This window comes from Malania oleifera, chromosome 5, assembly GCF_029873635.1.
Source record: "Malania oleifera isolate guangnan ecotype guangnan chromosome 5, ASM2987363v1, whole genome shotgun sequence".
Taxonomy (NCBI): Eukaryota; Viridiplantae; Streptophyta; class Magnoliopsida; order Santalales; family Ximeniaceae; genus Malania; species Malania oleifera.
In genome coordinates, this window is record NC_080421.1 from 14,164,744 (window position 1) to 14,177,353 (window position 12,610).

Consider the following 12,610-nt stretch of genomic DNA (forward strand, 5'->3'; position numbering starts at 1 on the left):
TCCTTTGTCAGCAGTTTTCAGGAAATGTTTGGGAGATGTCCGTAATGAAAACCGTGGTCTCAAATTATGAGCATGTTCATGGAGTGTTGAATGAAGCAGAGTCCTCATTTATGCATGCAGAAGGAGAGAAATATGTGATTAAACCCTATTCCAAATGTTTGTCAAGCGACCAATTTGCAGCAATGTGTCCAGTGAATGTGTGAAGTGTTTTAATGTCTGATGTGTTAGTTATGGACTCAAAAAGTTCTTTATAAATGCATGTTTTTTCTGGCATCGAGTCATCTATGCTCCTCGAAAAAATGCACTCCCCGTTTGTAAGCATCCATATTGTGCTTTACCTTTTGTTTTTTTTCCCCTTTCTGAGTTGGAGCAATATCGAGCTGAACCATTTAGCCCTTTTGCATTTCCCGACGTTGTCTCCTAATTCTCTCTCTCTTTCTCTCTCTCTCTCTCTCACTCATGCGTGACACACGCTCGCGGGGGGGGGGGGGTGGGGAAGAAATTTGTGTACTTGAAAGTCTTGATCCTCGTGAATTATTGTTTTAGTTTGTTTTCATGACTCTACTTGTTGAGATTCTAGATTTGGCATCTATTTTAGGATTGGAAAATGCATTCTTAATCATGAGTTTTTGATAGGCTTCCATTGTCAAATTTTGGCATGGAAGCAAATTATATTTTGGGAGTTGGGGTTGAGGAGGGGGCTCAATTTTTTATGCTTTGTTCTTATTGTTAGTGTTGATATAATCTGGTACTAATGAAGTCCTATTGAGGCTTTTGCTTGCAATCAACGAAACAGAGACAAAATGACCAAAGTTCTAGAAAGCCCTCTCATATTTTAGTTACTTTTGATTTGCAAAATACCTATCTTTTAGAGTAGGATGACATATAATGAGAATGTATAGTAACTAAATGAACACCTCCTTCTCATAACTAATGCAAAAGTTTGTACAATAAAATTCAATCTGAAAATAGACATTTTTATGATAAAATTTGTGAATAATTTTTATTTATTTATTTGTCGTAATGACGTTCGGAGAATTTTTGCACTTCTATTTGTCCTATGATAACAATATATTTATGCAAACTATGAAATCAAGCATAATTACATCTTATACTTGAACGATTTGGAATAGGTTGAATAAAGAAGCAATGCACTTGTTAGAGATTGAATGGGCGACCTTCTAGCACTTACAAATAGAGTTGGGATAGTGTGTTGATAATAGAATTTAATGAATTTGAAGGAATTAATAGTTTTTTATTGCTGTAAAAATCATAGTGGGGGTTAGTCATGATTATGAAACCAACCACAAGGTGGTTTAATGTTTTTGAAGGTAAACCATGGAGTGGGTTTTTTGTAATTTTTTCTTTATTTTTTATTAAATTACATGGGTTTTTTTTTTTTGGTGGTAATTTTTCCAAATTGACAATTAAAAAAAAAAAGGCGATTAAGTTAAACCGAGGGTTATGGACAAAGTAAACCGGCAATACAAGTTTTACAGCGCGGGGACCGTGCAAAACCCCAACCCACCTTTTCACGAGTCTCATCCACTAAACCCTTTGGCTTCCTGCAAGAGACGGAGTAAATAACTCCAAGAGTCTGATCCTATCCTGCAATTCCTCAACCCACTGTGCTCGCAGTCCCGTTCATGGCGTCCTCGTGCGAATCTATCATCTAATTCTTCTTTTGAATGGTTTTAAAGTTCTGCAGAAATGTCATCCTCTTCCCCTTCTCACTTGTTCTCTGTTTCGGCCCATCTCCAATCGACGATTCGTTTAAGAACCCATTCGTCCGTCGTTCAGGGGTTCAAGGTACAAATAAGCTATCTTTAATTCATCATTTTTTTTTTTTTTCTGTAAATATATGTTTATGAAGTCATTTCGGCATATGGGTCTTGTTCATATTTGGGACTACTGTCGCTTCCTCCATGCATGTCTTTACTGTTCTGGTTGAAGAGGATACATTTTTTTTTTTGGGGGGGGGGAAGCAAAAACTTTTTAATTAAATTTCTCATTGTTTGGAATCCAATAAAGCAAAGTTCTCCATTCAACTGAGCTTATTGTAACCATTCGGCTTCTTAGGCTTGTTTTTAATTTGTCTGGAGACCAAAAGACGGTGTATTGAAATTTTCTTTTCTTTGGCTCACAATTTTTAGTAATTATTGAAATGAGGGTTATCGAAAACCAGATTCTGTGGGTGGTGTGAAAAGTTTACCCCACCTTCATGTTTGTAGTCGATAGAAATCAGCTTAAATAAGCATTGCAGATTTCAACATGTCTCCAAAACCACGGAATGTCAGAATGGTGGATTCCAGGAGTCCTTTACCATTGAGGTGGCTGTTTTCTGGGAAACATGGCAGCTTTGTACCTAAATTATGTAAATGCGTCTATAAATAAATTTTGAGGCCTGATCCATGTGAAGGTTATTGTTTTCCTGGTGACTTTTGTGATTAAAATGAGCATAAAAATTGTTTATTTTTTCTTTTCTTGACTCTATTTGAAATTTCAAATTCTCAAAGATGCATCACTTTAGCAATTCTTTTTACTCAGTTTAGATTGTCATGAGCATTGTGTAGTTAGCATGCTTTGAAAATGGGTCAGCTTCTCTTGATCCATCGTAAAACTTCATTTATTTCATTGTTGATTTGTATTAGCTGTAGATTAATATGTGATGTTTGTAGTGTTAATCGTCCTAGCCGCAAGTGTATAGTCTAGAGAGGGGTGAATAGACTCTTTTCATGGAATACGTATTTCTCTACAAAATAAAATACTTGGCAATATTGCAAGCAATTATATCACAATATACACAAAATAAGTCATGCACAAGATAAAATAAAGAGTGAAGGGTAGTGAAAATCAACACCGGAGATTTAACGTGGTTCGACACTAAGCCTACGTTCGCGCCTTGGGACCAACTCAAAGATTCCACAATCTATTAAGGAACTCTTTCACCAGTGGAGAAGTCTTACAACTTGGGAACAAATCCCTACCACGCTCAGAAAAAGCCTTCACTCGAGAACAAATCCCTATCCGCTGACAAAGAGCTTCTTTGGTTCACAAAAAACTTTCACCAAACGGTTCACAAAGAACCTTTACAAGAAGATGATTGAAATACAATATGATGCTTCTCAAATGAGCAAATATTAAATACAGAGCAAACCTCACACTATCTTCCAAGTAATGAATCAAACACAATTAAAGAGTAAGAGAGAATGAACACTTGTGAATGAAAAACAACAATGCAAAGTGTTAGGTGCTTAGGTTTTGGTATAAAAAAATGTTTTTCACTAAGAATGATCAAAAACCTTCAAAACCATGTTAATACTAGTCTAATAGCTTGTATTTATAACCCAAGAGTCAAAGGAGCCATTAACTAGCCGTTGGGGGGAAGAAAAGATATTTAATTTGGTAAACTAGCCGTTTTCCGCCCGTTGGAGCAGTTCTGCCCGTTGGACTCGTCAACTGGTCCCCTGCTCTCGTGGACTAATCACACACTGCCACTCGTCGACGAATCCCCAGTTCTCGTCGACGAGTTCCTTGAATCAGAAAAAGTCATCAACAAAAAAGTTGTGGGATTTTTTCTTAACTTTCTAGGGACACCAAGATCGTCCTTTTTGGACTTTTCTAACAAAAGTTATGCCTCAAATATCAAATGGTGTTTAGGATAGGTGATCGGTGCATAACTGAGATTTTAAACCAAACCAAAAAACCTTTTAATCACTTGAAAAGTTTTTGCACAAAAGTATATGAAAAATATTAAGTCTAATAAAGTTTAATACTTGTCTAAATGAGTTTCCCTTTGAATATAAGATATCTTGTTAATAAAAACACATTTAAAAAACCATTTTGATAACTTATATATTTGTATGTCCTTTATAAAAAATATACTTGACTTCTTTGAAGTTTTAGGACATAAGACTCATTTTGATAAAACCGGAACTAAATATGAAGATGTTCAAAATACCAAGATGTTTGAAAACTTGTCCCTTTAGAAAACATCTTTGAGTTTAGGATTCATTTAACAAACTCTTAAGTTTAACTTTGAAAACCATGAAAGTTGAGTTTGTGATTTTAGTGCAATCCTATAAACTCATGTGCATATTATGCATATGCAATTTGTTCAATTCTTCCTCAGAAATTACGTATGAAACAAAACCGCAAGAGTTACAAGATATAATACCTCAAACACACACCTATTACATAAAATCCAACATTAAGCTCCCTTTGGTTGTGCCCGTTCTTCCGAGTATGTGTCCATTTGATCTTTCTATTTGAACATCAACTCAGTCCGATCTTTGCCTTTTGACCTATACTTTATGTATTCGACACTTGTATTTGTACTAAGCATGATCTACAAAGATGGAAAACACTGAAAACCACATATAGGTTAATATCATCAAAACACATAAACCATGATAGTGTAACCACCAAGGCTAACAGTATGGTCTTTGACTCTTTACATGACTTGTTTATTTGCTAAAATGTTGGTAAGTTTGTATGGTCTTTAACTCTTTACATAACTTGTTTATTTACTAAAATGTCGGTAAGTTTTTATGGTCTTTAACTCTTTATATAACTTGTTTATTAACTTTATTTACTAAAATATTGGTATCTTTCAATGTTTTAAAAGGTGAAGGCATAAGGCAAGCCATAACTCTTCAGGTGTTGGGGCATAACCCCTTCAAGAACTCTATTTTTAAATATAGATATGTAAATAAATTACATATATTTTAAAAATTACAAAAAAATAATGAAAATCACAAATAGAATGTAAAAGAAAAATCAAATATAATTTGCAAACTACTTGTTAGCCATTCAAAAATTGCTAATTTGAGTTCATTGCGTAAATCATGACCAAAGATAGTTGTAACACTACAAAGTTAATATTTATTTTCATGATCTAAGATACAACTCTCAATTATATTGGAAAGGTTGAGGTTCTAAAGTTTTAGAAATCATATTATGACATTCCTTTTTTATAACCATGGAATTAAAATTTCTAGCCAAATCTAACTTGAGAATCACACGCCCAAAATTTGTAAGCTTTAATTGAAAAGGGGCAAAAGGCATGCCTTTTGTACGAATGCATAAGCCTTAGCGTGTAATGCATTAGCTTTTTGGGATGTGGTATTTTAGATTGAGCCTCAAGGTGTTTTAGGCATGCCTTGCCTTGAGGTAAGCCTCGATTGAGCCTTTTAAAACAGTGGTACCTTTTTCGTGGCTGTACCTTGACTCATTCATGCTAACCATGTCACCATGGGAAGCCATATGCTAGCTACTAAAGTAGTACTGAATTTCCAAGCTTAAATATCAGGAAAATTTTGTTCAAAATCTGAAATTACCCGTCTCTCCCTTTCTTTCCACACGTGCATATATATTTCTGTGTGTCCGCGCATGTCTATAGAATGGATATTAAAAACTTGCATGTAACTCTAATTATATGCTCACTGGAATAATGATTAGTACAAAGTAGAGAACACATTCGGTGTTGGTTTCTCAAACAAGGGGTTCTTTATTTTGCTAGGCTATTATTTACTCTTTACTGGTCATTTTGGATATTTTTTTATGGTATGTGTTAATCAGGAATTTGGGTTTAAAACATGCACGTGCACTTACACATACATGTGCACATGCTCACATACACATTCCTGTATTTTTGTCATCTTCCTGAGGATGAATTAATGGTCACTTATCATATCTTTCACTTAAATTTTCTGGTGTGTGTAAATATTTGCCTCTGTTCTTCTTCCCATTGAAAAACTGTATTGTGTTGTATCAGGTGTGGTCACTGTATACAAAGAGACATAGCTCCAGTTTAAGTTCTAAACGGAATGCGGCATTTCAGAACACTAGGCAAAATATCTCATGTGCTGTACACGTGGCTGCCGGATCAGGACAGTCGGGTGACCCTCAAAAAATAAATTTGGACCGCATAATGGATGGGATGAAAAAAATTTGGGATAGTTTTCCTCAGCCAGTGAAGATCTTTCCTTGGACAAGAGCATTGGATAACTTTATTCAACTCATCCTTGATCTTATTTTGGCAGTTGTCAAGTATCTATGCGTACCTTTGCTAGCTGTTACTTCTCTTAGTGAGATGTCCTACTGTGCGCATGAAAGGAAGCTGTTTTTGATCCCTTTTCCCCTACTTGTTGGCTTTGCTGTTGCTGGGGTCTTGAAGGAGACAGCCTTGGAACTATCTCCACATCTCAAGGTTGAATTAATCATGTAGCTTCAAATGATTATTCAGGAAATCCAAGATGCCACTTGTGTAGATCATTTGAATTGCCTCCAATGATTTCAGTCATATGTTCACATCCAGTGTACTGATAAAAAATCTGTTGTCTGTGTCATCTTATTTCCTAAAAGTTGCCCAAAGATATGGTGATCTGTATTGTTGCCACATGTCGAGTCATTCTTACATGAGATTTTCTGTCATTTGCTTTGATAATTGGAAAACTTTGTTTCGTATGTTACAAAGTTTGCTTTGATTGTCACAGGATGTAGAAGTTCCCTGGCATCTGCTTGTGGTTGCAATTTTCTTCACATTGCTCAAATTACCAGGCCCATATTACCCATATTGGGGGCGCATATTTATTCCACATTTTGCAAATGGAGGGTTATTGAGGATTCTATGGTTTGCTGTTGCATGGTATGGAAGGCCCCGAAAGGCACTGGAAACAATAATGCATCAGAATTCTGTAGGTGATAGTTATTCAGAACCAGATAAAACTTTAAATTTATGAAGCAATATACTCGGAGCTGGCGGTACTTGTCATCAGGTATTACATTTCTGAACTGAAGGGAATTAAATAGTGATTTGTGAGTAAACTTATTCATGGCCACTTACCATCAGTTGCTTATGTTTCTTTTCCTTGCTTCATCTCTTCTGGCTAACTCGTTATCTTTTTAGGTTTAACCTTTGTCAATGAAAAATTTGTCATCTAAATTGTTGAACCACAATCCATCTAGGCATTAAGTAGCTGGGATTGGTTAGTTGCCCTTGTGCTAGGTCTACTTTGGTTGTTTTTAGAAAGTCTCAGTCATGTGCATTAAAACTACACCAGTGAGGGGTGATTGATTCAAACACTGCAGTCAGCTTAGGACTTGGGAGTTTTATAGTGAATGTACTCATTGCCTAATGTACCTACATATTAAACAATTAGCTTTAACTTTTTAATTCATTATCACGGTTCATAGTTCCCTAAAATCCTCTGGTGTTTTTATGGTTATCCTTTTTTCTTCGTTTATTTGGAAACCTTTATATTGCCCGAGATTGTATTAATCATTTACAATTATTTGTGCTGCTCTGAACTGATTTAACTTCTCGCTGATAATGACATTATAACAAATGATTAAATTTCTCTGATTTGAGTCAGGCGACGCTCGCCTTTCACCAAGCCAGACTGGACTGACTGGGTTATACGAACAGTTCAATCAGTTACTGAAATCAGGATAAGGATTTGATTAGAGCTTCATATGATTCATGTCCAAATCCCAGCTGGGTCGTCTTCATGATACAACGTAGCTCGTACCTGGTAATTGGAATGCTCAATGTGTTCTGAAATCCTCTTCCCCCCCACGACCCCCACTTTTTTTCCTTGGGTCATCTCTCTCTCTCTCTGAATTTGTGTAAACTGAGTGAACAACTGGTGGGCGGAGAGATTTTTGTAATAAAACCCTAACAATGATCGAGATGAGTTTTTTGTAATGACGGGCGTGGTTTGGAAATTTACCAGTTCTCGGAAAATGTGGGTGCCTGCATAATACCACTTCCTGCAAGAAAATAGTGGAGGGCCTCGGTAGAGTATGAAACTCTTGTTTGGGAACTCAAATTTGATGCAGAGATTGGAAGAAAATTGTTCTATCCTTTATATATATATATATATATATATATTCTAAACGCATATAATATAGGTAGTAATTAAGTAGAGCATGTTGCACACGGATTACTAGCTCACTATATACACAAACTCACAACATTGCCCATGTTTCCAATTGGGAACAAGAGATGGATAATATTACTATTCTTTATGGCTTGTTGGGTTCGGTGAAAAAGTTATTCATTTGAATAAGATGGAATTAGTTTAAATTGTGAGAATTAATGGAATAACTATTTTTTATATACTCCTAATTATTTCATTTAACTTGTAATAAGAAAAAAATAAATATTTATATTAAAATTTTAGAATAATTAATTATTCATTATTTATTCCTTATTATGGACTCATAAAATATTTTATATTTTATTTATTTTATAGTAATAAAGTAATTTTTATATAATTAATTGTACGTAACTTACTAAAACTAACATATTCTTAAAAATAGGCATTCTGAAAATCAAATATAATCTTATAATATTTTAGAGGCCATTTAGAAAATGACAGGCTTGTTCAGTTGTGGAATGGTTTTTATTTTTATTTTTATTAAAAAATTATAAAACTGTTGCTGTCACTTTATTTTTTTAAAAAAATATTTACAGATGTTTTTAACAACTTTTTATATATAAATACTGAAAATTTCAAATTAATCTGGAAATTGTTTTTCATACCGCAAATAAAACTAAAAGCACCAAATTTTTATTTTTAAGAAAATGGCTTAAAATATATAGTTTTGCCCATAAATTTTGAGATACAACGCAGTAAGGAGAAAAAAGATAAGGAGTTATTAATCTCATATTTTCTACCAAACCTATTTGGCGTTTGAGCCTTGTTTATGAAATAGCTATTTTTAGGCATGTGAAATATATTATAAGTTTGAAAGTAGAAATCACTCTTATTTTTTATTATTACATCTAACATGGAATAAGAAAGGGATAAATATTGTTATGCTGAAGTTTGGAAATAATTATTCCTTATATCTTTTTGGTTATAAAATCATAATAAGTTTTAAATTGTATGAACCCAATTCATGTACCGCTTTGATGGGCGAACAGTCCAACCCTTGGAACATATTATCCCCGGGTGGTGAAGAGCCAGGTTCCAAACCTTCCATCACCTTTCTTTGACTGAGTGGCATGTATTTCCACGTTGCTTGTTTTGCTAATTATGAAGCATGACTAAGCAATCCTACTCATATTGGGCCTAGTGCCCAGGTGGTTTGGCTAGTAGTGGGCCAAGCAATATTGAATGGCGATGTGGGCGGGGGTTTCCGTTTATAGATAATTTATTCTTATGAGTATGACATATTTCCACGAACCAAACTAACATTATTATCGAACATTTTTTTAGCTATTTCATTAAATATAGTGACCATCTACAAAATTAATCTAATTTTTCCTCTAGTTTCTTTGGAGCCAAGTTTGGCAATCTTTTGAATTTTTCCATCTATCACTAGAGAATTTTGGATAATGTATGAGATATCCAACATCTGATGTTTATATCATAGTATCCACAACTCTGTTGTGAGCTTTGTATAAAGAAATGATATATTTTGTTAGAGAAAGTCTTACTATCCATTGAATAACAACCTTTCCACTCAGCACCTCATATCACTAATGTCGATTTTCATTCCTATTTAACAAGTGGATCCTATAGTCAAGCTCCCTTTTGCCTTTGTACTTGAGGGCCAACCTCCATTTGCCCATAGCAAACCTTTCTATGCCTTTGTTACCTTTTGGAAGGTCCCATTGGTCCTCCCTCCTACTTCAGTGAAAGGAGGCCTTCTTCTCTTTCCACCTAAGATGCACACCCAAAGTTAATTCTAAGAAACAGTGGAGTTATAAGATCTTTCTGTTTGTGTAGTTAATCTACATCTTCATATAATGTCTATTTTACCATTAAAATTTTATATGTTCATATCAATTTATAGGACATCATTAAATGATACAAGTCTTGGATAAGAATATATAGGGCACTAGAGTATCCATGCCCTTGTTGATGATCCTTTACTTTGGCATTGTCTAGGATTGCTTGAACAATGTGATATCTCACACTAGGAAAATCCTTAACTCTTCCCCCTCTTAAGACTACAATAATATTCTTTCGAATATAACAAATACAAAGTATATAAGTAGCAATTTTCAAATAAGGTTAATACTTCCACAACTCTACATGAGGCAGAGTTTTGCTTTTAGGAAAAATAGTAAAAAAGTTGACAAATGAGTTGCCCTTATTGGCATTCTGTAGAACTATACATGAGACTTTCACCTCATACGACTCCTCGTTCAATTTCTCAAAATCCATGAGATCCTTTTCCTTGCTTTATAATCCCCTCCCTTATTCCACTCCAGCCCAAAGAATAACTAGGACCAATTCAATCATCGTCTCATGCTCTAATTGAACACTTTCAAGCTTTGATTATTCTTGAAGGAGAGGATTATTCTTTTTACTAAATATATGTAGATCTAATCATGATCTCATATTTTATTTTATGTGTGTGTGCATCTCGATGATAAAAAAAGCATAAAGAGGTGTTCAAACCTCACATATGACAACTCTAAGATGGGTTTATCAAATAAAATTCCCTTCTTTGCAGGTCTTATTAGACATTCCTAAATCGCACTTGATTTTAAATTTTTTTTTAATGTTTATTGGTTTGTTTAGGAGTTAGTTAAAGATCATATGATTCAATTTAAGATAATTCATAGTTAATTAGGTACCATACATATAACGGGTATGCAGGGGATACTAATACATTCCTCTTGTATAACTGTACTCCCAATCCTAATTTTGGTAAAAGAAGATCAAGACTACTAGTTTGTTAGTCTTATGATTGGTCTAGAAACCAATCAATAAATAGTAATTAGGTAAACTAACCGCACCTAAAAGTTAATGGCGATTCTATGAACTATTATTATTATTATTATTATTATTATTATTATTATTATTATTATTATTATTATTATTATTATTATTATCACTTCTCACCATTTCAAATCCCTTCTCTAGAACATTGCAATACAATAAAAATCCCTAACAGCTTACTGCTGAATGGTGAGGTGCCCTTGAGTTAGGTTAAGAAATTCCTCCACCTTCGCATCCCTGGTGGTGGCGGGGAAGTATCAGTCATAGAAGACCTCCTTGAAACAACCCTACATCATAATTGTGGGTACTGCTTGCTGCTCCTCTGACAGCTTCACCGCTAGCCACCACCTCTTGGCCTCTCCTATCAGCTTAAAGGTGGCGAAGAGAACCTTCTGCTCCTCAATGCAACATAGCACTGTTAGTATCTTCTCCATCTCTTGTACCTAATTCTTAGCCATAATTGGGCCAGTGTCTCCCACAAAAGTAGAGGGTTTCATACAAGTAAATTGCTCGATAGAGCAGCCATGGTTCACAAGTGGGCAGTTCTGTCCCTTGGGGTCCAGCCTAATCTTTGCCGTAATCTGTCGGGCTAGACCTCGTAGCAACATGGAGGTATCAATCTCATCCCCGTTGTAAGCCCCTATGTCGTTATCCCCTCCAGCGTTCACATCCTTACCTCTGGGATCCATCTTGAAGATAGGAGAGAAATGAATTTAGAATTCTAATATTGTAGTCTAATTGAGGCAACATTAAACTAAAGATCAATATACGTCGAAATTCTCAATTTAAAAACTAGTTTCACAACTTAGAAACGAAATCGTTTATGGTTTGCTATGACTTTTATGAAATCGTCGACTGCTTCAGAAAAATCACAAAAAATCATCAACATACTTCCACTTCCATACTACGAGACAAAATTCAAGACCTTTCAACACCTAGCCTACCCATTTCCTACCCTCATCGCCATTCATTCCTATACTCTAGTATTAATCATCCCTAAAGTCTGCAGAATCTAACAACCTAAAGCTCTAATACCACTTGTAACACCCCGAACCCGCCAAGTGGGGCCTGGGGTATTATGTGTTCCATTCACCTATCTCTGATACCATAAATATCATCCAAACAGTGGAATATAATTAAACATCCTTAAATAAAATACCAGAGTTCTATAATATTACCAATATAAGCATCTCTAGATAACGTTATAATGTTATTACAGTCCAAGGATTTTAAATAAAACATAAAGTTCCATATCTTACATTCACTCACAGTCACAAAAATTAATCCCTGCCCCAACTTTCTAAGCCCGATCTCCAGAAGATTCTGAAAAATGAGTTGTATATTGGGGTGAAACACTTCTCAGTAAGGTGGAATAAATTATAACAGTATGTGACAAATGAGTTTTAGTATATACAAAATATAACCGTTTGTTAATCAACAACAACTGAGAAGACACATGCAGAATGTACTCACACATACATAAACATTCATAAGCGAGAGTTCCCGAGAATTGAGGAGATTACAAGCCCATAACATGTAACCCCTTTGCTCTGATACCGTTTGTAACTTTGCCCTTTTAATTTGTGTATGACTACAACTGATACTTATTAGGCACTCGCCTTACTCAGCAAGTCCACGGGCGGAGAGTCTTATCTCGCCATAATCATTCATGCATTTTAATTCACATACATGTACTCACACACATTCAACATCAATCATACCACATAATTCGCATACACGTACTTTACATAATAACACAGCATATCCAAAATCATGAAACATTCAATTCACAAACATGTACTCCTCCCCATCGTTCCCACTACATACTGAGCATCCCTCCCCATCGTTCTCAGTACGTACTTCACAAA

The 12,610-nt window shown here is 34.9% G+C and overlaps 1 protein-coding gene across 1 annotated transcript; it reads left to right on the forward strand.

The window, feature by feature from the left end:
• The first annotated feature begins 1,502 nt into the window (after positions 1 to 1,502).
• LOC131156692 (uncharacterized) lies at positions 1,503 to 7,856 on the forward strand. Its single transcript, XM_058110560.1, has 4 exons — positions 1,503 to 1,809; positions 5,777 to 6,211; positions 6,498 to 6,779; positions 7,377 to 7,856. The coding sequence occupies exons 1-3, from the start codon at positions 1,711 to 1,713 to the stop codon at positions 6,741 to 6,743; spliced, it is 780 nt and encodes a 259-aa protein (XP_057966543.1). The 5' UTR covers positions 1,503 to 1,710; the 3' UTR covers positions 6,744 to 6,779; positions 7,377 to 7,856.
• The last annotated feature ends 4,754 nt before the right edge of the window (positions 7,857 to 12,610 follow it).